Source organism: Rhizoctonia solani, chromosome 13 (assembly GCF_016906535.1).
Source record: "Rhizoctonia solani chromosome 13, complete sequence".
Classification (NCBI taxonomy): Eukaryota; Fungi; Basidiomycota; class Agaricomycetes; order Cantharellales; family Ceratobasidiaceae; genus Rhizoctonia; species Rhizoctonia solani.
In genome coordinates, this window is record NC_057382.1 from 1,299,832 (window position 1) to 1,326,209 (window position 26,378).

At 48.8% G+C, this 26,378-nt stretch overlaps 7 protein-coding genes across 7 annotated transcripts; 4 read left to right on the top strand and 3 right to left on the bottom strand.

Moving 5' to 3' along the window:
- Positions 1-223: 223 nt before the first annotated feature.
- Positions 224-4,719, bottom strand: RhiXN_07239 (CTD kinase subunit gamma CTK3 protein; the record flags this gene model as incomplete). Its single annotated transcript, XM_043327055.1, has 8 exons — positions 224-787; positions 845-932; positions 985-1,081; positions 1,138-1,327; positions 1,381-1,480; positions 2,050-2,890; positions 4,166-4,245; positions 4,310-4,719. 8 exons carry the CDS (start codon positions 4,717-4,719, stop codon positions 224-226), a joined length of 2,370 nt encoding a protein of 789 aa, XP_043185527.1.
- A 5,184-nt stretch (positions 4,720-9,903) lies between these two features.
- Positions 9,904-11,573, top strand: RhiXN_07240 (uncharacterized protein; the record flags this gene model as incomplete). Its single annotated transcript, XM_043327056.1, has 2 exons — positions 9,904-10,111; positions 10,168-11,573. 2 exons carry the CDS (start codon positions 9,904-9,906, stop codon positions 11,571-11,573), a joined length of 1,614 nt encoding a protein of 537 aa, XP_043185528.1.
- A 1,910-nt stretch (positions 11,574-13,483) lies between these two features.
- RhiXN_07241 (uncharacterized protein) lies at positions 13,484-14,671 on the top strand (the record flags this gene model as incomplete). The annotated part of the gene is made up of 1 exon (XM_043327057.1): positions 13,484-14,671. The coding sequence occupies one exon, from the start codon at positions 13,484-13,486 to the stop codon at positions 14,669-14,671; it is 1,188 nt and encodes a 395-aa protein (XP_043185529.1).
- A 730-nt stretch (positions 14,672-15,401) lies between these two features.
- On the bottom strand, positions 15,402-17,249 carry RhiXN_07242 (Tyrosine kinase catalytic domain protein; the record flags this gene model as incomplete). The annotated part of the gene is made up of 12 exons (XM_043327058.1): positions 15,402-15,482; positions 15,531-15,737; positions 15,785-15,793; positions 15,865-15,945; positions 15,989-16,117; positions 16,173-16,193; positions 16,252-16,299; positions 16,361-16,531; positions 16,590-16,805; positions 16,859-16,915; positions 16,984-17,102; positions 17,204-17,249. 12 exons carry the CDS (start codon positions 17,247-17,249, stop codon positions 15,402-15,404), a joined length of 1,185 nt encoding a protein of 394 aa, XP_043185530.1.
- Positions 17,250-19,253: 2,004 nt separating this feature from the next.
- RhiXN_07243 (uncharacterized protein) lies at positions 19,254-22,009 on the top strand (the record flags this gene model as incomplete). Its single annotated transcript, XM_043327059.1, has 4 exons — positions 19,254-19,320; positions 19,374-20,015; positions 20,060-20,332; positions 20,391-22,009. 4 exons carry the CDS (start codon positions 19,254-19,256, stop codon positions 22,007-22,009), a joined length of 2,601 nt encoding a protein of 866 aa, XP_043185531.1.
- Positions 22,010-23,805: 1,796 nt separating this feature from the next.
- Positions 23,806-24,816, top strand: RhiXN_07244 (3-methyl-2-oxobutanoate hydroxymethyltransferase; the record flags this gene model as incomplete). Its single annotated transcript, XM_043327060.1, has 2 exons — positions 23,806-23,914; positions 23,966-24,816. The coding sequence occupies 2 exons, from the start codon at positions 23,806-23,808 to the stop codon at positions 24,814-24,816; spliced, it is 960 nt and encodes a 319-aa protein (XP_043185532.1).
- A 131-nt stretch (positions 24,817-24,947) lies between these two features.
- Positions 24,948-25,919, bottom strand: RhiXN_07245 (tRNA-splicing ligase RtcB; the record flags this gene model as incomplete). Its single annotated transcript, XM_043327061.1, has 3 exons — positions 24,948-25,210; positions 25,260-25,684; positions 25,771-25,919. The coding sequence occupies 3 exons, from the start codon at positions 25,917-25,919 to the stop codon at positions 24,948-24,950; spliced, it is 837 nt and encodes a 278-aa protein (XP_043185533.1).
- Positions 25,920-26,378: the final 459 nt, after the last annotated feature.

A 26,378-nucleotide genomic window follows, 5' to 3' on the forward strand; every position in this document is an offset into this window, starting at 1 on the left:
CTCATGGTGGATCCTCGACTTCACTCCGCCTTCCGGAAAAAGAACGGACCTAACGATTATTGTGAGGATAAAACAGCCTGCTGCACTGTTGAGGCTAAATGGGAGTGAGGACGTGATCAACAATTATACCTGAATTAGATCAAGCAAACGTACACGAATCACAAAGTTAGATACATTTATCGACCAGGTGAAAGCTGGCTTGGCACATTCTGCCGAACTTCGCCTAGCTCCGCTCTCCGACAGGCGCAGAAAACCGGCTTCCAGAATATGCACCGCCTGATCCATAGTCGACCACACTATCCTTCGGGAAGCCCTCAGCACTACCAGTTTGGATATCCCGTTCATCTCCCCAGCAGAGACCACACTCTTCGACAACCGCATCTATGTCATCTTCATTCCAATCGCTTGTCGTTTCCCATGCTTGCTCAAATTCGATGTCCAAGGCCGTTTCTTGTGCGTCCTCGCCACCAGTGCGACTACGTTGCCTTTGCCGCTCGCGCTGTGCCTCAGTATATGACTTGCGGAGAGCGTGTCGTGGGGGAAGGTGCTTGGGTGCAGGCGGTGGCATCCCACCTTGTCCGGTTCCAGCGCTCGTGTTTGAATCGAGAGGATGAGCAGGGGCTATCGGTGATGCCAAATGAGATGACATGATGGGAGAAGTTGGGGAAGTTGGAACTGGGTTAAGTGGAAGTATTCGGGCAGTTGGAACAGCTGACGCCAGTCGTGGTGCATATGGTTGTCCAACACGGGTTGGCACATTCCAACGTCGTTGTCGAAGAAGCTTATGCTAAGCAAGAGGTAAAAATCAATGAAAAAACGGTCAATGTCTGGGGAAGATGCGTACTCTTTCGCGATCTTCTTCAATACGTTTGAATATCTCATCCCTTTCAGCCGCAGAGGTGTTGGATCGTGTAGCTGGAATTTCCTTCAGGCTACCGGACAAGTAATTAAAAACACGTGCTGGATACTCGGAGAACTGCTCACCTGCTCTTCTTTATCTCGAGAATTTCTATCACATTGGATACCGCAATCGGGTCGAGCACGCGTTTAGTTTGCCACGACTCCAGGATCTGTTTACTGGCTACAAGTCAAAACCATAAGGTGGTGCACATTACATAGGACTCGCCTGTCTAGCACTCTGAAAATTGACCAATCCATCTCTCGAGTCAGGGACAACATATTCAACGATTTTTTCCAAGTCCCGGGTGACGTATTCGATATACGGCGCTTGTGAGGAGGGTGTCGTGACACCACCCTGGTAAAGAAGTGCGGTTTCGCACAAGTTATCAAGAAGATGTAGGATATTCATTCGAGTGTTTAGAGACCCCTTGTTATTCCACATCAGGCATAGACTCTGCTAAGAGTTTGAGATGATCTAACCTTTTGACACTCCTCCATTACGCAGTCCCACAAATCTTCACCACAGCGGGCATAGTGCTTGAGTGCATATCCGACAATCTTTTGGATAGATGCTTGTGTTCTGGTTCAAAAGTTATTTTCAGTATGCAAACCACAAGTGTGTTACTTTTGCCGACCTTGCCGGTATCGAGCAGTCACTTACAAGATACTGAGGTAAAGAAGACTCCTGACTTACGCGTTGAGTTTCCGCAGATGGCCTAAGAATTGCATTCGAACTTCAAATGGATCCATAGGGACTAACCACGCGGAGGATATTGAAGAATGTACGCAGGTGAGGCACAGATGCCGATCGTGGTCGAAAACAACTGTCGGATCACGTGGTACTGATTTATTTTTCTTTGGATACAATTTATTACTCGGAACCCGAGCACATGGTCAGACACCGATCGCGAGGCTATGCTAGAGCGAGTCGACGTGCACAGCAGAGAACAAAAAAAAAGGAAGCGACATTAGCAGAGGAGAGGAACACACAGAGTGGGTGAGACCACGCAGAATAGGAGGGCTTGCCAGAACCAGGGCTCTGGGAACACAACCGATTGTGGTATGGGGTGAGAGCAGAAAGGTGGGAAGGGTACAGAAGGCCCAAAAAACAGATACAAAGGGATGGGGGCATACAGAGACGCCACGAACATAAATAACCAAATAGATAGATAACCGAAAGGAGCACCATAGGGGGAGGAGTAAGCCAAATCAGATTTTGAAGGCATCTGTTGAGTTGATGAAGCTGGCAACGACTCGGAGTCCGGTGGCGGTGCCGAAAAGAACAGGGTCTGGCATGGATCCCGAGGCATTGCGAAGGGCGAGTCTGGCGTCGTCGTATGAGGGGCAGGCCCGGATGACGTGATCGAGAGTTTGGCGGGGGGGGGGGCTCCGCATGGGTAGCTGGGGTCGTCGTCGGGCCGGAATCGTTCTCGGCATTCATGGCCCAAGATGGCCTGGTTTAGCCAGGCGTGTATTGCGTGATGAAATGGGAATGCTTTGAAGAAGGGTTGGGGGGACAAAGATGGGTTGTGGCGAATGTATTCCGACACGAATCGAGAGTGGGGTTGGTTGGACCATTCTCGTGCCCATGTGCGGCTAGCATTCCAAGTGGCTTCGGCCTTGCACCAGGTTAACGACCTATTGTGCGTGTGGTACGGCGGTTTCGTTCCGCCTTCGTTGGCGAGTGCGTCTGCACGTTCGTTACCTTCGACACCTTCATGGCCCGGGACCCAGCGCAGTTCAACCTTGTTGAGAGGCGACTCGTGCAGGAAAGTGTCGATGGCAGAGCAGAATTTCCATGATGTGTACTGGCATGGGTGTATAGACAGAAACGACATATTGGAGAGGGCGGCTTTGTTGTCTGCAAAGAGCAGTATATTATGAGTGTCCAGAGATCTCGCTTTAGAAACCCCGTAGGCGGCAGCCTCTGCCAGGGCTATCATTTCCGCGTCGAAGACTTCGAACCTGGGTTCAATGCCCCCACGTAGTACTGATTAGAAGAACTCAGTGCTAGAGTTACTACGAGCGAGCCATAACCACCCGTTTTGATAATTCGAGATTGGTCTCAAACTAACACAGAGGCCTGGCTAAGATCATTATCCCTAGAACAGAAACTATTTCGTGCGTTTACCCATGTTGAGCTCCAAAGACTCCGATCAATGAGCACATATACCCCATAACGCAAGGATAACGGTAAAAGAACAACCACTATGTATGCGCTGCTGGATGACGTTTATTAAGAGCCAAAGGTGGTCTAGGCTGTCTTATTATTTCTTGAAATATTGATAACATGCCGTTTGCTAACAGCGGATTACATCGCACTGCAGTGTCGAGGCATACGTAGTCAACGTGGTCTTATGCACTATCCCGCTCGTGATGCTTCTGGGGTGAGATTTTTTGATAGCTGACCAATACACATATTCAACGGCACCCTAGGTTTTGGTGGTTTTACATAGATCCGGTGATGTCCTCATCAGAAGTCTCTAGCAGGGCAATTGATTGGCCGCATTTGTTTGTTGTTGTTGTTGCTCCGGGCAAGTTTCAGACAAACTCAGAATACTGTGACTCGTAGCTTTGCTAGCCAAAGCTTCAAACATGTTAACTTCTGATACAATGCCGAGAGCCATGACGGAATCGACATTCAACTTGAGCTTTCGTTGTTGTCACGAGTGTCTTGTACTATTTTACCAGGTTTTCTTATTGCTCAACTGATTATACTATTGCGATATAGCATATACAATTCAACAGAGTGACTACGAGAATAGAGGTGGCGCTGAGTAGAAAATAGCCTGTCCATATTACCACCGGAATGCATTGACTGTCTTCCGTTTCTTCTTTGAACATAAGGAACAAAGTAGAAATTCAGGGGTTTTTATTTATGCGGCATGGCTATTTTGTAGAATGTTCAATATGGCCGCGTGCATTATCACACTCTTTTGCTTACGGAAAAACTGAAGTAAATTACAAGGCAGGTAAAAGAGAAGAGATACGAGGAATGACCGTCCTACCTAGTTGAAGGGGGGGAGTTTCATATGATTAACTCAGTGGCTTCTTCCGTTTGATACGCACACGTGTGCTTTGTGGAGGCAGTCTGCGGTAGCACAGATAAATAGCTTGCAAGCTTTTCAGACTCCTTAGATGTCTCTATGGTGCTCTGAATCCACTATTTCAGAGTCTTGGTTCGATAGCTTGAGTGCTACCGTAAAAAATACCCAATTTTTGATCAGAGTCTTTTTTTTTTCGGAGGGGGAGGCTTCCTACTCACAAGGTGACTCCGGTGGCAGCGACATTCTCTCTCGGAGGATGGAGGCGTGATTATTCACATGGGGCCCAGCGCTCGTTGGCCTACAAGATACGGATTTTTATCAGCCGACCGAGCAGGATGGGATAATGGGGCTGGCGGACATACAAGTCACTTGTTAGGGTGGATCGAGCCACAAAACCTGTGACGAGTTGCTCGCCTAAAGCAACCATGCTTTCACGGTTTGAAACATGCATAACATGGGAACCGTCCACCTGAATCAAGCGAACCACCTGATCAGTAACTACGGGGATGTTCACGCGCGCTCCGTTGGTACTGAGAGTTTGGATGTTGTTTTCAGGCGCTGACTCGTAGTGTGGTGCATTGATAACGGGTTCGCGCTGCATAGATGCTGGCAGACCTACAGCTGATGGAGTGTCGGGGAGTAACGCGCCTTCGCCTATCTCCAACTGTGCCGAGCTGTCATTCTCAAGTATTAAACTTGAATCATCATCGCTATCTTCCGCGTTGAGAATGCTGTCCAACCCGAACATGGACTTTTTCAGAGACACATTCATGTCTTATGTGAAGGAGTATGTCGAGATTTGTGGTGAAAAAAGCTGGCGTGAGCTGGGGCTATTGTAAAAGGCGCTGAGAAGATCAACCTCTCCGAGGGGACTCGCCAAATCATATTTTGTAACGTACGGGCACGGGTTGTGGTTGCTATCGTTGTACCGGCGCGACCGAAGTACTGGCTCCTGCAATGGGCTTACTTGTACATACTGAGAGTCGAGGTAGACGTGATTAAGCATCCAGTATCAGCTCAGGTAGATGTATACAAACATACAATGGATTTTATGGGATATTTGAACGGTGATTATCAGGTCTTTAAACCTTTAGGTGATTTTGTATGCTTCATAAAGCATCCTGGAAGCAGCTGTCGCAGCTTTGTTCTTCTCTCAAAACTATCACAGTCAAAAAAATATGTCGAGGACTAGTAAGGCTGAGGGAAAGAGGGGAAGAGGGGAAGGGGGAAAGAGAGGAGGGGCGGAAGGGAAAATGGAGCTGAGAAAGTATCACTGTTTGCCCGCAGCATATATCATGACATATACGAATAAATGAGCGGTACTAGCCGTGAGACGCTCGCAGAGATCTACACTATCAAAGAAAGCTGTTTTTGGAACCTTCCTTTAACGTACGTACGTGCTTTCAATCCAGTGCGATCATCATGGCTGGATTTGCGGACTAAACACGTTGCTGTTTACTTTGCCTTATACAGTTACTGAACATTGTCTCGCGAGCTATCTAGGCTACGTAGAACGTTCGTAGAGATTCGACATACGTACCGTGGGGATTCAAGTATTGTTTCTCCATGGAGATATTATGTATGTCAAACCATTTAAGCTACCAAAGTATAGGGAGCAAAGAATCGCTCCTCTGGCACAAAACTTCCAACTTCTTCCTAAATCAGCAGCTAGGTATGCGGAGATGTCCCTATATGTTCACCAAGAAGTTCTCGCTATATGTTATAGAGACTTCAAACTTCAATCACCCTGTTGTACTTAGTGTACTCATGTCAACACAGTGTCTGAGCAAACTGCCGACCGGGAACCATAGGTGCCCAAAGATGCACACCGGTGTAAGCCATGCTATACCTTTTGCGACGAACATTGGATAGCCTGGTAGAATCCACCCTACTAATATCCGCCATACTTGGTTCAACTGAACTCACTGTAAGTTTTGAGCGCCCCACTTAAGTTACTACTATAAAAATGACAGCTCGACATCTACTAGATGTTATAGCCCCTATTACCAGCCACTAAGACTCCTAAAAAAAGCATCTTGGTGAGTGCCATGACACAACTCCCTCCTCGATCAGGGTCCATCAAGTGAAGATCAAGCAATTATCCAAGGCACCGGGGTTATGTCCACAAAAGGCCGGTGAAAATCATGAATCCAGCAACGATGTAACCGAGGTTGAGTGTAAGCTCAGACAGCACTGCAAAGACCAAAACAGTAGGCTCGGAAAATGAAGACCGCGGTAGACTCCAGCATCAAATCTTGCTATCGATCTCAATTGATACTTGATCTAGTAAGACCAGTAAAACTCCATCTATTTGGGGGTGTGATGACAAGCAACGAGATTGGAGCATTCATGTCCCTGTTATATTCAATTTCCTAGGCTCGAGGACGCATGCCTGCTTGTGGCTGTCAACTAAACTCGAGAATGATCATCCACGTATGTTGTGCGCGGCGATAAGAGAGGCCCGAAATGAATAGAAGATCCGAGGCCTGGGCTCGAGACAAATATAGATAAATCTTATAAAATTGCACTAGAGTTCAGATTTTTCGACAACAGCAAGCAAGCAAGCAACAAACATGAGCTATAATAAACTCTGCAAACACGAGGCAGAATTGGCTCGAGGGTAAAGAACTTACCGTACCTCACGTGATGTCCCAAGTCAAGACTCTCAATCTCCAAGTGGGACGTCTTAACTGACTACGGTTCGAGCGCTCACATACATGCACCTAAGCGTCTCTTTATATGTACTCATCTCTCTAAACGGAATGTCATCCATAGATATCCTTATCATGCTGTCCCTAAAACCACGCACATTGCACGCGAAAGTTAACGTTGCTCCGATATTGATGCCATGAAACTTCTCATGCATCACTATATATAGGAGGTACACAAAGCAAAATTTGCGCACTCTGCTGTCTAATATATAGTCATCCTGACCCCATACTCTCCTTATGAGTCCAATCAATGACCCTAGCGCTCAAAAGATGTATGGAAGCCATGTTCATGCATTGCAAGGCACGACCAGGGCATAGCGACCTTTGAACAGAGAAGTAGTCATTGCATCATACTGACACTGTTCATAGACTTGTGCGATACCATGCGAGTCCTTGGAAACCGCACTTGAACACTGGAATAGATTAGGCCAGTGTGTTGGGCTACCGTTGAGAAGCGAAAAAAAAGGATCCGTTTCATTCGATCAGTACAAAGGGCTATCTTTCTTTGCACTCCCCTCGATCCTCGAAATGCCGTCAATATCACAGCAGAACCTATGCAAACTTCTCGAGTCGAGCTCCCAGGGCTTATTCCGATACCGGTGTTCGATGCAATCAACCTACGACGTGCTAACAATCCAACTGTTCAGATGTATCACAAGGGCCGGGATATACCTATGGTTTTCGCGGGTCCCGACGATCTGCCAACGATCAATCCTCTTAAAGAAGTTTGGTGGACACCTGTAGTGTAGCCACAGCCAAATTTCTTGGAGTTGGACAGTGTATTGTAGGACTACAACGCCATTGGCGCTTAACGACGAAGTACTGATCAGAACCAAACCAATGTAAATGCGGCGCCGTGCGACAGCAAGTCAATTTACCATTTAATCACACTCGCGTATACTTATACGACCGCGTACACAGAGCGAACAGGCACGCGAAACTTTATACCATAAAATTTGGACCTCCTCGGATACCTTGGAGTTTTATTTCGATTGGCTTCAAAGCTTGGCATGGGGGATTTGTTATCGGTCGGCTTGTTATCTTTCGTTCACACCCATATAAATTTAGTTTACTCGGAGGGATGACTTGATAAGCTTTCGGCTACTTTTACATCCCTTTAATCGCGTTCACTGCTCTAACCAAAGATGCATCGCAATGCGCCACTTGTGATAAACGAGTTTATAGTTGGATCGATATCCGCTGCACAACTTCAGAAAACATACGTTCATAGGATTATCCGGTAAGCCACCCAAGGTGTACTAAATAGTAAACCATCAGGACAGACGACGTTTACATGATTTTATCTGATCGACAGCAATTAAAACTTTCAAAATTAGCGTTCCGAACTCGGAATCTGTCTCCGATTCATATTCTCCTCGGCTCGAGTCTCCCCGAAAGCCACCTTTATTGAACACTAATGGGGGGGGGGGACTGAGAATACAATTTGTCTGTTCGACTCTACAGTCGTGTCCCTCAGCTTGCAGCCCCTCAGCTTGCAATAACGCCGGAAACACCGGTCGCTTATTAGCTGACTAACCCCGCCACCCGCTTCGCAATCGTGCTCACTAAGCTACACCGCCACAGTCGCCACGGCATAGCCACTTAGTCATTTGTGCTAGAAATTTCGGCCAATTATTGTACATAACTACTCTGCCTAGTTGTAATGAATAAATAGTTCTTTTGAAAGCCTCTAATATCCCCCCACACCTCATGCCGAAGTCTAACTTGCCTCGAAACAAGGCCGCCCGGGTTCGTCCTGATGTTTATAGAGTGGTTGACGCCCTTAGTCGAGATCCTCTAACAGAGGAACCCCTCAGTGATGAGCAACTCCTTCAGACAGCGCGTGTACAGGCTTAAACCATTTAATTTAATTTAATTATCATGCATATATGTACATTTGTCCTATGCCTAATTGTTTGTTCGGTTAGTCTTCTGTAATAAAAGCCTGGAAACTTCTCACGTTGTACATGTTTTGCGGAAGCGGCTCGGCAGGGCCTAATTTGGAATAACAAATTCCCCATCAGCGTGCAAGCTGAGGGACAGGACTGTATCATCAGTGCCAAGATAGGCGTAGATGACTTAGGGTAAACTTGCCGGCCCGAGGCGTACATTCGGCCTCCCGAAGACCGCCACAACCCCAAGCAATTCATCTATTCCCTTTTTGAGATGAGGAGGGAGGGAGGAGCCCGGGCATGCGCGGGCCGGCTATCACGAGTGTATAGGAGTGGCTGACGTCCAGTTGGGAGTCAAGACAAAGGCGCCCCAAACGTGTGTATGTATGTATCAATACTGGTCAGAACCATTGCACTGCCCGTTTGTTACGTACTACAAGATAATTGAGTGTATGTGTGTATGCATGTTGTTTGGCTTGTGTCTGGGCCTTTTCATTTGGGTGGAGCTGGATAGAGATTTAGAGTGGGCGAATGGCTGTCCGTTTGAATAACGCCCTGATTGTCTGTGGCGTCGACGTCTGTCTATCTGCAGTGTACTGTACCATAGTTGACGAAACAGCAGCAGCAGCGATTGTCACGCCGTTTTCATTAATCGACAAAGACAGAGCGGTTTGTTTGGACCGGAATCGGGAATATGTGTTCCTGAGCATGAGAGAGGGAGAACGGATTTCGCAATGGACAAGTGATCCGCCCTGTCCGATTGATGGCCGCAAAACTTTCCCCATCATGCCCCCGTAACGCCCGCCCGAGAGTAGCATGATTCTATAGGCTAAGATTACTCAATAGGCTAGGCTAAACACCCGACGAGTTTAGCGACTCCGATGATGGGGGTGTGTGTGTGGGTCCATGTGGAAGAACCCACCCAAGATTTTTCTGAATGTGTGATCACGGCGCTTCTTCGGGTTCTTTAGCGAAACGTCCATGTTGAGGGGAAAACAGTTTATGTGCCGGACACCCACACAACAAGGGCGTTTTCCACTCCTTTCCCCTCGATAAGAGCGGTGAGTACTTTATAGATCTGGACTCTATGACGTTGGGAATATTTCCCATAGTCGTCTCATCCCTGGATACCTACCCTATGATTCCCATGAGTGACCAAGACTTATGCGAATTATGATTCCGCAGCCTTACTCTTCTTTCATCTTCCACGGCGCGTCACGTTCACTTATTATCCAGACTGGTCCCAGAGAATCTCCGTTGGCACGTACCACCTTTTGGTTTGAGGTCAGTTGTTCTCTTCTCTCTGTCCCCTGCCAACGACCCCAGTGCTGACAGCAGTGCCCAGACCCAGCCATGTCAACATCGGTCAATTCCACGAGTTCAGCGTTCCCGGTGTGCACCGCAGCCGCCAACTCGACAGAAACTGCATCGGCAACCATCACAGCCACTTCCTCGTATGTAGTCCCGACATGTATCCCAGCGCCCTCGGGAAATGTGTCCTACACGGTATCATATACGAGTTCAGGCACGACGTCGTTGCCGTATATTGTCCCAGTGACAGGTGTGTAGTCAGCTTTAGAATTAATCGACTAGAAAGGCTCATGCCAAATCGGGCAGCTTCGACAAATGCGACGGCTACGAGCACGCTTTCCGAGACGAGTTCCCATCCGGTCGAGACGACTACGAGCGCACCCGTGTCTACCATCACCAGTGCTCCTGCGACTGTTACTCCCGCCTCGTCAATCGCCAATGAAAATAGTACTTTATCATTCGTTGGTTCGTCTTCCTCTGTCGGTGTTGCCTCCCAGTCAATCGAGGTTCCTACGGCTGCTGTTCCGGTGACGACTTCAGTACCCGCATCGACAAGTCAATCGTCAGCATCGACGAGTGAGCATCCAGCGTCGAGCAGTCAACCACCGGCGTCGAGCAGTCAACCGCCAGTGTCGAGCAGCCAACCACCGACCACCGTGTCTTCGACAACACCAGCGTCTTCTGGCCCTTCCACTCATTCCATGTCCACTTCTATCCATTCAGAGGTTACAACGACGACTTCAGCTGTTGTGGTAGCCAATAGCACCACTACTAGTGCCGTCTCCAGAACGACAACCAAACCTCGGCCCACGGTTACCATCACCGAGATCTATACTGGACCCCCAGCTGGAACTCCTAGTTTGTCATCCACGACTCCGAGTCCCCCAACGTCAACAAGGCAGCCTACGACTACGTCTGTTTCGGCTCCTCAGCCTACTACTACGTCCGTTGCAGAGCCGCAACCAACGACGTCTACAAGGGAGCCTGAATCTACGACTCCGGTATCTTCGACTGTTGCCCCCGAGCCAGCGACCTCTAGTACAACAGTAGCAGCCCCCGTACCAACGTCTTCCTCGAACACATTTTCGTCCCTTACCGATACGCTTACATTCCCGTCTACTACCCCGCTTAGTACCATTGTATCGGAAACAAACACGGATGCGTTCCCCACCTCGTTCTCAACGACCAATCTCCCAGTTACGAGCATCAACGACCCATCCACGTCTTCCACACCTTTCAGCTCATGGGTCGACTCGATCACAACCACCTCGTCCGATTCCATCACGCCAACTTTGATCGGAACAGTTAACCCCACAGACGTCCCAACGACAGTCACCACTCCCACCGAACCGACTACGGCACTTACAACTCCCGGTACCTCCCTCTCGAGCTCATCCCACTCGGCTCCCTCGTCTTCACTCACGGCCCTCCCTGCTCCCGAGGGCGCCAACTCCCAACCGACCACCGCCACCGCAAACCCGTCGGGCGTGATCGCGGGCGGGACAGTCGCCGGCGTTGTGGGCATCCTCGTTTTGGCGGGTGTTTCCCGCTGGGTATGGAAACGAGGCGCGAGCGAAAGAGCCGTGAGGCGGATGTACAGGGATGATATGCGCCAGATTAGGGAGCGGACGTATGGGCTCGAGGAAGGTCCCGGTCAGTGGGGACGTCCGGCCTGGAGACGAGGGCCGGGAAGTACAGAGGGGTCGGTCTAGAGTGCTTTAAATTTTTTGGCAAGTCGAGTCTGAATCTATATTGTATACCTGTGTTTTGTTTTTATTCCTCGCTTGTTTTCAAAATGTGCAGTACAATTTGTATCGGTGATTGTAAGGACACATAGTTTATCCATATCTTTCTTTTTCTTGTCTGAAAAATTACCCTTTTTTGTGTTACTTTCTAACATGTCATGCTTCATGCCTTTTTCTATTTCTTTTCTATTTCTTTTTTCTGTTTCTCTGGATTTAGGCGTGCATGTTTATGTTTTACCTGGGACTGGTACATGTTGCGCTCTTTTTTGGATCTGCTCGTTCTCGTACGCTGTTTTCGTCCGGCTTGTTCGCTTACACCTCCCTCCTGTTTACCCATCTGCCCCGCCCCGTATAACACCCACCTCTGTCTCTTCACCCCATGTCACATATATACACCTTATCATTCATTTTGCACTTGAACCCACACTTGAGATCGATCATGCGGGGAAGAACAAATTCTCAAACTCACGCAATTGTCCATTTAAAATGAGTGTAATACAATGTATTTCTTCCCCTGGCTGAGGACTGTTGATAACGCACCAACTTGGTGCGCTATTCCGCAGCCTATCTCATCGGGCGCCGACCTGGGTGTCAACACGTCCCCCAGGGCGAGTTTTCATCTAAACAATCCAAGACTCCCCCCCCCCTCCCACGATAATAATGTATACACCTTTGACGTGCGACATAAATGAATACGATCAAAACGCCACGCGAACACGGGACCAAATACCTCCCGCCTCCATATGGCCAAGTCGATCATCCACGTGGGGGTTACCACATCTAATTTCAAACCAATGCTGAGAAGCGTCAGGGTGGATTTTCCAAGAGGTGTTGTACAGTATACGACGACGGGGGTAAGTACATGACATCTCTTGCTGCGCGATTTGTTGACCCATCTCCAATAATAATCATGAATTATGGTGTAGGCTGAAGGCCTGTTACGCGAGGCGGAAAAAGGACCTTCCTCCCTACAGAGGTTCGGAAATCGGTTGTGTGTAAGGAGGGGAGGGAAGTTGTAACGCACCTCCTCTCTCTTGACCTTGCACCCAACTTGCACACTATTACCCAGTCACTCCTTTTTCTTTTCTCCGACTGTATACAATCTGTATCGACCACAGCGGCGGGTATATAAATATTAAGCCAAACCTTCAGGTGAGCATACTCTATTTTTCTCATGTTCATGCACTGCAGCCATGCATGGGGAGTGGGGCTATTCGGTTGAACCACACGCCAAGTCACTCTCCCATATTCCAATGATTGCTTTCCCTGCTTCCTTGTCCACCTGCCAGTTCCGCCGGTACTAACTTTGGCTGTCCTGTTCCAGAGATAGAAAAGAAGGGTTCTAACTTTACCGGTGAGTACATTACGTAGATACCGGGAGGGAGAGGGGGAATCAGATTCGAGGGAATCATACCTCTAAAGTGCTCCTTCATTCTACCACCATATTAACTCGACCCTTGGGGCTCCATCGTCCCTGATTGCCTATCCTCCTTACGTATATACATCCCATGGCATTTATGTACTCCATTCCTGATACTGACGTCCATCTGTGTTCCTTGCCTCTAGGTTAAATCCCCGCATACGTATTCGACTATAGCGAAACTTGGGCTTGTCTTCGTCCTGCTATATAGCCTATACTATCTATCTTGCTTGCTTGCGTGCACCCTCCCCCCCCCTCATATACTTGCTAGACTCAGGCTTGAGATCTACACAGATTACCTCTGCTCTTGCGTCATTCGATCTCGTGCGTGTGCGTGGCTTGGCTTCGTTTTGCTCGCTCGGCTTTCGATTCCCGATACCGGCAATCCCGAACTTCCCCCGCTTAAGTTTCGCCAAATCTTGGGCGTGACTGCTTCCTGTGACCGACCCTCCATTGGATGTCCAGTAGTTCAACCACACTTATCATCGTAATTGGATCTTCCGGATCGTCGCAAGCGACGGTATCACTTACTACACCGAATAGCACACCTACACCAACTGCATTAGATAGCATATTATCCACTACCTCGACCGCAACTTTACCTCCTTCAACCATGAGCACCGTATCATCTCCGGGTGCCACCTCATCACTCACCGTTACCTCTCCTACCCCTACCCCTACCCCGACATCTTCCGGATCCGCAGCATCCCGAACTCCGAACCTCGGTGGCATCATCGGCGGAGCGCTAGGCGGGGCCGCCGCCCTCTTATGGCTTCTCGCTCTCTTGTGGTGGGCAAATCGGCACAGCTGGTTCCGACGACCAGGATACAAACGGCACCGAGACTCAGTCGGCGCGTTTGGGAAACGGAGTCCGGCGATCACACCTACTACCGAATCGGCCGGTCCGTTTGGTCGGCCGGCCCCAGCCCCAGCACAACCTCAGATGGGCATGTTTGGCGAACGAACGTTTGGCCAGCAGCCTCGGCCTGCCCCACCTCCACCTCCGGCTCCACGCATGAGCTTTGGCGATCCTCCGAGACAGAGTTACGGTGACCAGTCGAGACAGAGCTTCAGTGACCCTCCAAGACCGAGCTACGGTGATCCACCACGGACGAATTTTGAACGAACGAGTTTTGGTGATTTACCAAGACCGAATTTCGGATCTGCGCCGCCCGTACCTGGTCTCCCGCCCCAACCACCGAAACCTAACCCTCCGACTTCAGTTCAGGCTCCGGCTCCAGTTCCAGTTCCGGTTCCAGCACCTCGTTCATCCACCGGGTTCGGTATAGGCGACCGTTCGAGTTTTGGTGATCGACTCTCTGCGTTTGGCGATAGACCACGAAGCGGGTTTGGTGATCGACCAAGGTCCGGATTTGGTGATCGACGATCGCCCTCGCCCGATCGAGTTCGTCGTTTCTTTGGTGCCGGCAACGGGAACAAAAACGATGAGTGGGCAGGTGCCGGGCGACGGGTGAGCGTCGAACCGGGTACACCCGAGATGGAGGACCGAGGGGGGATATTAGGATTCTTTGCTCGTGCAAAGGAGAGTGCCGAGAGGAGGAAGAGGGTCAAGGCGGAGTACGAGGAGGATATGAGGAGGATGAGAGGACGGTCGATTGTCGAGTCTGATTATGGACGGTTTTGATCTCTATTTCTCTTTTTTTTGTGCTTTTGACTATGTTTTGTTCCTTTTTTGTGATTTCCTTCGAGTGTGTGGGTTGATACTGGGCGGACTTTTTTGGTTTTGTACCGCTTTATGCAATGGAATTGTAGCTGATCTTATATGCTTCACTACGCTATATCAAGAATGAGGGCACTGTAATGTGAAGCCTGCATACAGCGCGATGGAGTTAGGTTCATTATGTTGGTCCCTGAATGCGTTTCGCTCCTTCCTAATTGGGATAAACCCAGTCAAGGTCTCGATGTATTATCCCCGACTTTTTGCATTAACCTTGTGCACGATACGTGGGAAAGTAGTGATACAATAGAGCTTGCACTGTCATCCTGGTTTTCCAAACACTATTTTACTATATATACATCAGGCCAAACTCAGAATAATCACGATATCTATGGTACTGTAACGGTCGGTGAGAGCACTTGATTCGGGTTAGCAAAGCATGACGACGAAATTTGACCATTACAATGCGTTCGCATGCCGGAGTCTTTTAGCTTTAAAACGTCCGGGTAAATTATTCTTATTAAAGAGGCACGATAGCATATATAGATGGGGGTGACAAGAAATACAACAACATAGCAGAGTGTACATGACATAGACAAGGCTCTGCGCAGTGGCCACACTCCGATTAAAATCATAAAAAATCGCCAGTTGGCAATACTGACAGTCATATAACTAAATCAAGATTATTCGTGAGGATTCATGCACGTCTGCCAATGACTCGATTACTATTCAAAGAGCACTCGGGTTGAGCGATAGACATCTCCTTGATTTCGATGAGCTAGTGGAAAGATAAGGTCGAGTATTCATATATTTCTAAATCCCTTACAGCATCTTTTACTTCGGTTGCTGTTGGCCGGAGCTTTGGGTCTTGCTCCCAGCATCGAATAAGCAAGTTCCATAGCTTATCCTTTTCCGGCTGATCGCTAATTATATCGTCGAAATCGGGACGATGGGGAAGTATGTTACGAAAAACATGTGACAAAACTGCGAGATCCGATTTCCCAGCATACGGGGGCTCTCCTGTTGCGATTTGCTACCAATCGATTTAGCTTTTGTATTCTCAGGCTCTAAACTACTTACAAGAATTGTCTAGAAGATCCAGTGCGATAAAAACATGTCATAAAATGATACCTTGAAAATAACAAAACATAAACACATACCATTCCTAGTGCATATATATCGGTTTCGACCGTATACTTGTCGTTGGTTCCATCCAAGATCTCCGGTGCCTTGGTTTTTTTCTAATGAGATTTCTTGACCATCTCAAGCTATGTATCTACTCACTGTGAATTGTGCACTAAATGGGAGTGAACTTGAGGTCCTGGTGAAGCGCAGAGTAAAACTGTGAATGAATGTAGCACTGCCAAAATCCACAAGCTGAGTACTCCCACTATCCGAGATGATAACGTTCTCCTAAATCTCATTAAATTCTATCGTTACGGGCGAGAGAGCGGGAGATAATATTTACTGCTTTTACGTCGCCGTGTACCTGTAATAAATACCATTAGCATCGATGGGGGCAGGTTGTGGTAATGCAATGCACTCACAATTCCTATACCATGTAAATATTCTAATGAGCTGGCCACCTCAATGCACTGATAGCAGCCATAGGGCGTGCGCTCAGTCAATGCATATATAAATTAAAGGAGTACTCACAAATCGCAATTTGTCACAAACCAAGCCGTTCCCGAGGTAACGTGCCAATGAGCCATTTTGTGCCCAAGGAGAGACAAGCAGGATTGCATCTTTATAAAAGACAAAACCTATAGCTTTCATGACTCCGGGGTGGTCACACTTTGACCAAGCATATATTTCGTGGGCAGCGTGCTGAAGTATCGGATTTAACAAGAGAATACCTTGAAGTAGACTATGGAATTCGACATACTTTCCAGTGCTTATCACTCGGACTCCAAGCACCCCACTGGCCTATCATCTCAATACATTTTATGGCTACTAGTTGTCCATCCCGTAGTGCACCATGATATACTGAACCAAATCCTCCATGCGCAAATGATCGATAGCTGCAGCGTTTAAAATCGAGCTCGGAAGTGATGTCCTTGATACCAGTTTGAATAAGCATGGCTGCTATTTGCCGGGGGGACTAGAGGCGATGGCATTAGGGTCTGAATTAGGAGTATAGGACGATGAACAAACCATTTTGCTAGAGATCAATTTTGCCTGTGAGGAGCTGCTCAACAAATCCGGAGTCGACTGGGTATGAGCTTAGAGTAAGGTTAGAACAAGGTTGAGCTAAATGTTTGCGGACTTAACTTGCCTACATCTGTAAAATGTGCTGTCGGAGAGAGGGAGGGAAGTCCTGGAGTTAGGGGAGGCCAGGAGTAGAGAGACAAAATCCCGTCCTGGGTCCCCACTATGACTCTCCGTTCGGCTGTGTCCCCTAAAATAATGAATTTGAATAAAATAGCAATATTTTCTTGATAAGTAGTACAAGGTATTAGCCACAAAGTGTAACTTGCGTAATAATATTGATGGCATTACCAATTACAGCCTGCCTGAGCTTGTTATAACAAGTAGCCAATCCCATGCATACGTGATTCATAGCTATGAACGCGTGCGATTCACGTGATGAGTCACAATCGTTCTAGTTTCAAACTTAGAGGCAGTCTAAAGTAATTTGTGGGGACTAGTTTTGCTTTGTGCACAGAGATGTGTGTAGGGGGAGGGGTCTCTATAGGTCTGAGAGAGTTGTTGAATGTAGGGGACCTTATAAGTCCACTCGACGAAACATGCATTTGATGCAAGAACAGTAACTTCGAGGGAACAGTAACATCAACCCCCTGTCCAGAAATGGAAACATCCTTCAGTACACCACGTTGCCCTTTGGTTTTTGGGGACAGATTGACATAAGGTTTTGTGCTTTTCACCACGTCACTTGAGGACCCCCAATTATCCCGGTGGAGGCGTCTTCGGCTTCCGGACATGGGTCCTAGTGGGCGGGAGGGGTGAGGCATCATTTTTTCCGGACATGAGGCCATGGTTGGAGGGGGTAGGCATCGTGCAATTCCGGATATGACGGGGTCGCCGTGGGCCAAGGCATCTTCGGCTTCCGGACATCACGTGGGTCCTTCCTCCGGGTAATTATTTTTCCGGGTGCTAACGCTGTTATACAGAGCTAATTCAAATGTAATGGTGTTCAACTCGTGAGCCAGGTCGCGTTCCCAGTATATTGGCCTATTTTATTTACTACTGTAAATTGAATTTATTGTTTTCACCTCCCATTTTGAGTTCAAAATCCCGGATATATACATCAAGGAGGGCGGATATAATGGGATGAGCCTATGGGTCCCCCAGACTACCCATCTTGGCCACATCTCATATATTGTTGTCCAAACCTATCAGAAGGTTGGATCGCGGGCCAAGTACTGTGCTATATACCTTGGTCGGCCAATGGAGATCCCTTACTACCAGCTTGTACTGACAAATGCGCTCTTGATGTGTGTTGGCTTCGTAAACACGCCAGCCTCGCAAACTGAGGATTTGGAGTCAAAGGATCGCCACATTATCGAGGAGAGAGATGAGTTAGTTAGGCTGTTATCCGAGCTGGAGAAGGCTGGTATACCGCGAGTGGGCTCAAAAACTGGGGAGGATCGTAAAAGAAAAATATATGTATATATGTATAGATAAATACATTTAAGCGCTGGGCGCATACGACCCGAGGCACCATTCAACTTCCGGACATCGATGGTTCGGGGTCCGAGGCATCTTCGGGTTCCGGATATGAACACTAGTAGACAGCCGGATTTGGGAAGACGCCTCCACCGGGATAATTGGGGGTCCTGTCACTTGTGCATCACGTGCAGACCGCCGAGGCGCCTGTATTTTGAATGCAGCGTCGTGAAAACTGAGACTAATGGGGTTTGGACTACGTATATACACTCATATATCGATTTTGCACAATTTTACCACATTTTTTGTGCAAAATCGTTCTAGTTGACGAGAAATCCCGCATTCATCATGATTTTCCACCTCGGCACTAAATAAAAGCGCACATATTTGGGTTAGGTGATGGGCGATCGCTAACGCCCACATTAGCAGTCGGTTTGATTATGACAGCTATACCATGCTTATTTTTTGTGCGTCGCGATCAAGCGCCGGGGTGGAGTTGATGAGCGGTGTGATTGGTCACAGGGCGTGAGAGCGGGCAGGCGCACGGACCACCTCCGGAAGATATACGTCTCGTTGGATAATCAGACGCAGGATCAACTCCCTTGTTGTAATTCGGTAGGTTTGTGCTCGTGTGGCGGGAGTGTTTGGCAGGGCGGTGTTTGTTTGTCGTGGCACTGACTGACGTTGTGGTAAGCGCTCGATGGCGTCGACAAGCGGAATGCGCAAGGGCAAACGGACGTCGGGGGTGTTGCCGCGAGTGGCGATTCGGTAAGCAAATTGCAAGAAAGAAAGATGGGTATACATGCATGGGGCTGACACACACATGTATGTACTACTTCAGACTGATAATCGACTTGACTGCCACGGTCGATGGACCATACTGTATCCCAAGCTGCGTGGAAGATTCGTGGAGCCACCAAGTATGGCTGGGGCTGTATGTCGCACGGGTATTGACCACGCTACGGAGTGTATCGCGTGGGTGGCGGGACGTGGGCAAGTCCTTTCCCTATCTATTGGCGCGCGCGCTAATTGCTTTGTTTAGCCGACGAGCACCCGACATGGCACACCCTGTGCTGCATGTTCGACCCATACTCGCTCCACTCCCAGCCCCGAACGCACCTCGATCCTACCCAAGTCCCGTCGCAGCCGCCCCTAAACGCCGACACATTCAGGCGCATTATACGCGCGACGTGTCTTGTCTGTGCCGTCACTTGTCCCGACATCCAAGCCTATCGTCGACGAGCCGCAAAGATCCCACAGCCTCTGACTTATCCAACTCCGTCGGCAATCTGGGGTCTAATTCCGGCATGTGCAATTCATCGTCCTCTGGCATTTTGTGCTCGGTGTCTGCGCTCCGAACCCACAACGCTCGGTCTTTATGGCTTCCCACCGCTCACACTTGCCCCCCTGGCTGCCAACGAACGCGATATCGAGCTCGTACGCTGGTGTGATCTACGAACGCCTGCCGGGGCTGGAGTTCGGGCTGTGTGTGGCGCCTGTCGCCATGAACGCATTCGCACCGAGTTGATTCGCGGCCGCGGGGCAAACATGGCTCCCTGGATGGGCAGCGGATTCTGGGACTGGGACTATGAAAGTGTCGACGGGTGGTCTGTCCCTTGGGAGTCCGGCCTTTCCAGACGAGATATCGACAAATTGTTGCGCAGCGAAGAGATCGTTGGCGTCGGTAAGCTACCTGTACTACTCATCTTCTCCTCTAACCTCTTCTAGTCAATCAATATGCCGAATACGGAGACTGGACAATTCGCGAAGCCATCGAGGAAATGGAAGAGCGAGTTTGGATGCGCTGGTGGACCAAGGCCAGTGAAATGGAAGGTCTCGTCCGTGCCACCGCCCGACTCCAACGCATGGAAGAGCGCGCCGCCGAGCCTCTCGACACTGATGATGAATCCGACGAAGAGGACGATCTCCTTAGCCTAAGTGACGAATTCGGTCTAAGGGATATGATTTTCCAAGACTGGGCAAGAAACCGTATTCTCGAAGGTAAATTGTCGGACTTCTAATGACATCAATTAATTAATGTTTGATTTGTTTTGATCAGGGATTTGGCTCTCTCCTCATATAGACATCAACCAGTACCACAGTGCCGCAAGTTCCAATTCAGAATTTCGACACCTCCCCCAGAGATTGGCACCTCGCCATCCGTTTGGCCATGTCCAACGCACTCCTCCGACCTTACCCCGGGTATTTAACTCTACGACTCTCACTGCTGTGCGAGACCCCCAGGACCATACACGACGAATGTACATTCGTTGTCCCGCCAATTTTTACCTTTCTAATCCACCCCCTCCCGCGCGGTTGACGTACTCGTTATCGAGAGCCTGGGAAACTGCAATGCGCTCAATTATTGGACCGGCAATTTCGAACATTGTAGCGAGGATAGTGAAGGAGTGTAAATTTGCCGAAGAGGTATTTCAAGCTGGAACCGAGCGTGGCATAGTCGATCCAGATATTGAACAAGCCCAGTCCATGGGTATAGACGTTGGACGTGCTCAACGAGTCGATCTGGAATCTATCCGGTCTCAGTGCGTCCTCTCTCGGGGCGAACCTGACCCATGCAAAGTCGTTTCGAGGATCGGAGTAGACAGGCTTGTCGAGATTTTGCGTACTCCCGAGCCATGGGTTGAAGGTGGTGGTTGGGAAGATGTGTACGTTGATTGGGAAGATGCAGATAGCTTCCGGGATAGGGACTCGGCGACTCCTAGTAATTTCCGCGAGTCGATTGCCCATGGTAACTTCCGCGATCATGGCTCGGTGACGCCCAACAATTTCCGAGACCTAGAATCCGCGAATATCCCGCGCGAACGTGAGCCTTCACTGGCGCCCAGCTCGGTCGCACCCACACTGCGGGAGTCGGTTGCTCCTAGCCCACCGCCTTCGACTATTTCGGCTCAGAGCCCACCTCCGACGATGGCCTCAGCACAGAGCCCACGTCCCTCGACTATCTCGGCCCCGAGCCCGACCGACCAGCGCTCGAGCCCAGTATCAACCACACCCAGCCCCGAAGCATTAACTAGCCCGTCGACAATGCGCACAACCCCGAGCCCTCCGCCCATTATCGATGGAAAAAGGCTCATCAGCGAGTCGGAGAATTATGTTACACATTCACACGCGGACGGCTTCGCCCACTCACAAACGGACAACTTTCACCACCCACACTCGCGCTCACACACACGCACAGGAAGTTTCACAACCTCGCCCCGCCTGCCTACCTCTCCCATACTCAAGAAACCGCTCCATCCCATCCCGCTCGTTCCGATCTCCGGGTACTACCTTGGCCAGCAGACCAAGGTCGTGTTGGAAATGCTGTGGCGCGAGGCGACTGGGGGGTTATGGATGTGTCGATGCACGATATGTACAAGGGCGATGCAGGTGCAGGGTGTTCCGAGTGTTCAGCAGCACACATATGCAGGGTATCAACAGACGCAGAACCAGACGTATACAGGAAACCAACAGACCCAGCCTCAGCCTCAACCTCAGCCTCAATCTCAGGTCGGGTATCTAAGTGGTTGGAATTTGGAGCCGATGAACGTCGAGGAGCCTGAAGTCGAGGTCGAGGGTAAAGGTAAAGGTGTTGTGGGGAGAAGGAGCCGGGAGAGAGAGGATGGTGAAGAGAGGGGCGAAAGAAAGAGGTGCAAGATTGGGGTTGAGGTTGCGTAAATTTGGTCGATGCCGGTGGAGTGTAAGATCCCCTATTCTCGTGTTCAACACAAAACAGAAAACCCCAGTTACCCATTTTTGTTCTCTTATGTGCTTGCCGTTTTCTCGCTGTCTGTGTCTGTGTGTGTTTTATGTATGTTAGAAGAAGTGGGGGGATGTATTGTACATATTCAAGTTTGATGCAATGAGAAATATGTTTGTGAAGTCCATCTGGCTGCGCCTCTTTTCTGTCGATCACTGCAATATTTCTCTTCTTTTCTCAGGTTTCATTGCGTCAGAGAGATCGACCATCAGAGTTTAATTAAGTTCTAAACTACAGAACAGCAGCTGTCGTCATACACACCCGTTTGATGTTTGATCGACAGGTACCAATAGGGTGTGATTTCCAGAAGGTTTGGGCCCCACATGTACCTATGGATCTTCCGGGGTTACATTTGACCACGCGATGCCATGTTGGATCGGGACCTGATTTTTGCGTGAGCAAAGTAGTCCGTTCCTAAGGTAGGAGGGGTTAACCAGTTCTCACGCGAGGAAGTCAACGTGCGCGAGGAAGCCGCGAATTCGTTTTTATCGGATAAAGTCGATTCTGGTTCTCGCGTGTCGATCGCATATACATGACGCGCCGAGACAGGGGCAAAGTCGGTTATATATTTATAATTACATCACTGGAATTCCTAGTATTTGAGATCAAGAGGGGTAGAGAAGGAGAGAGGGGGGGAGAGTTACCGAATCATGGATTCAAATCATCGATCTTGAAATTAGTCACACAGGCTTTGCAATCCGGTCTTCTGAAATATGGTATTCGACATGTTTAGAAGTTACAAATGAAGAGAAGGGAGGGGGGTAATACCGGAGATAGGAGCGAAGGGGCGGGCGCGAGTGTGGACTCCCGAGCTGTGTGCAAGTTCCTTCTTTGGAAGTTCTGAGGCTGTGGTTGGCCGTATCTGTAATTCCCCGGCTAGGCTTGGGTACATTCGACTTGCAGTGCTGATTCTTAAGTTTGATTGTGCGGTGCCTCGGGCATTCAAATAGAGAAAGACTGGATATTGCATGTGAGGAAATAGGGAGACGTTGCCACATTGACCATGATAATTCATATCGAATTTTATAGTGATATACAGACCATGCGTGATTGATAGTGGTAAGCACTCACAGTAAAGTTTCCAGAAAGATTTGGATGTATAATATAACAGGGTAGGAAGTACAGAACAAACCCGAAGAGAACAAGAGATTAGATCGGCATCAAGGCAAAGAATTGCCACATATCGCTATGAGATCTATCCACTGGACACGGCAGAGATTATAGGTCTCTAGTATGCTAGGAAATTGAATGTAGATGCGCTAGGTCGCTTAGCACTTTGCACAATATTGTCACTGGGATGCTACCTCGAAATTCATTGTACGTCAATTGTAAAGTGCAAGAATTTTGCGTGTTGGCATCAGAGCAATATCTGTTATATAGTGCTCAAGTATGTGTTACAGTATAATAAGCCGAGTGATAACACTGTATGCGTAGACTTTCAGGAGCCCAAATGCCTGAGATCTGTGACCCGCCTTTCCTTAAACCAGTAAATATGAACGGAGTAGCCACCTGCGCCACAGGATCCCAATCACGTGAATACCGGAAACGGACTGTTGCTGATTGTCCGGTCCGGTGATGACCCCATCTCAAATCTCGTTCCATGCCACCACCGTCGAATCATATATTCTCCTTTTTTTGGGCAAATAACAGGTAGCCAGGAATTATATAAAGCTGGTTTATCTGAACTACTGCTACAGACGACCACGACTACACAATGCTCGCTTCTACTTCACGGACTGCTACATATGTAGTGGGGCAACAGTGTCGGGTGTTTGTGTCGCGACGATGGATGAGTGTGCGACCAGAGGAAAAAGAAGTACATGGTATGCGAATGAATTTATTGTATTTATATATACGACTTATATGCTATGTAGCACGTAAAAAGGTTACGATCCAAAAACTCCATGCACTCAAACAAAAGGGAACACCCATCACGGTGCTTACAGCCTACGATTATCCTAGTGGTGTACGGTGCGAACGTGGGGACATTGATGTCACACTCGTTGGGGATAGTTTGGCTCAAGTGGCTCTTGGGTATGACTCGACCACACGCCTGACGCTAGACGAGATGCTTCATCATATCCGTGCCGTCGCTCGAGGGTCGCGTGCGCCATTCTTAGTAGCAGATATGCCATTTGGAACGTACCATGCCTCAGTGGAAGACAGTATTCGCTCTGCTGTACGAATGGTTCGTGAGGGTGGAGCTGAAGCAGTCAAACTTGAGGGAGGGAAGGAACTCGTGCCTACCGTCAAGGCACTAACAAGCATTGGGATACCAGTCATGGCGCACATTGGGTTACTTCCACAACGACACACTGCCTCATCAGGGTACCGAGTTCAGGGGAAGGATACTGCGAGCGCAATCGAATTAATCCATGCGGCCAACGAATTGCAACATGCAGGGGCGTTTTCTATTGTTCTAGAGGCGGTCCCACACCTTCTTGCGACACATATCAGTAAACGAATACGCATACCTACTATCGGTATCGGTGCCGGACCCGGGTGCGATGGGCAAGTACTCGTTCAAGACGATGCATTGGGGGTATGGTCGGGCCACAAAGCTAAATTCGTACGAAGGTTCGCCGAGATTGGACCTGCAGCGACAGAGGGTGTCTGTGCATATGCCAAGGCGGTTAGGGATGGAAGTTTCCCGACTGTGGGCACCGAATCGTATGACATGGACCCCAAAGAATGGGAAAAAATTGCAGAACATGAACAAGCTTGAGAGTTGGGGATGATGTAATGGGTGATATACCGTTTATGGTATCTCTGTGTATTTGGCGTTAAATAATAACGAGGCGTAGTACGACGCGCATACATATACTATGACAATGAACCAAACATGGATATCTCATCCTACTTCCTTGCACTTTCGTTTCGCGTCTTGTACGTGACTATTGGTCGTAGTTTGGCGATCCCTCTTGCGCATCCACGTTTTTCAAGATCATCCACAACTGACTGGACGCCTTTGTATGCTTCGGGCCTTTCCTCGATCATTAATGCAGGGTCGGTACACACAACTTCACTTCCCAACTTTGTGGTAGTCCCCGGAACATTTTTTCGCAATGTTGCGGCACTACGAGGATGCAGTCGGCCCGCCCCATGGGCGAGTGAGTGTGCTGGGGAACAGATTAGTCATAATCATAACGCCGAGTTTGATGGACATACCATTGTCATTTCCATCGCCCACTGGCTGTAATAGCCAACTGAAATCCCCTCGACTCCCAGGACATGGTGCAACCCCCATGTCTGCGGGTGCGGCTCCTTTCCGGTGGACCCATACTTCTTGTGCTTCTTGCCCACCCAAAGTGAGCCTGTGCCTAGTAACCGAATTGTGCGTCACATCTACCAATTTCTCGGGCATCACTGGTCTCGATTGGGCATGTTCGGCATCGTCTTCGAGGTTGAGCCCCAGGCATGATGCAATACGGTACGCTACGAGATCCCGATTAGCGACTGCCCATTGAACAGCGTAGTTATGTTCTTCAATGTATCCATCCAGCTCCGATGATCCTTCTGCGTAGAAAGGGTTGGAATTGCTGTGCGAGTGTGCTTGTAGTATAGACTTTCCAAGACCTCGGGACCGGTATGAACTATTAAATTATGAGAGGTGAGTCCTATCACATACGATTCGATTACTTTCGGACTCACCCAAAAGATATACTATACCAGCTCTTACCCTATTCTCTCGCATGCCTCCTCATCTTTGATATCTTCTACAACGCAGATCTCAGCAAAAACGTCTGTTCCTATCAAAGCTGGATAGACCCCTCGCGCGGCTATAGCGCAACCAATAGGGAATCGATTCCCGGGATGAAGGTCTGGCATACCTATGGCAGCTAAAGGATTAAGTCCAATACAACTTATGCACTCACATAACTCCTAGCCCCCACAGCTTTAGTTGTTTGGCCAGCTTTCCTCTGCAATGACATCCACTCGTACTTCCCCTTCTGCTGTGTTGTTTCCAATTACATGGGGAGCCGGAGCATCTTTTCCGACGTAAGGTTCGCCTTACTAACCCATAACTCTCGTATGTCCGAACAAAGGGTCTGGTCGGGCAAGAATAAGGCCCCGCCTTTGAGATAGATTCGTGACAGCGATTTAAGTCTGAATTTGTTACGGGCTTCGGAGAGGATTAATGCGTGTGGTGATGGCGCGTCAGTTGGTAGCAAATAGATGCTACGCTTTGATTGATTGGCGTTTAAATAATAGTTATGGGCCGAGTGTTCGAGGGCATGGTGAATGTTTGATATGGTTCATTTTTGGATCTTGATGACGGGTTATATA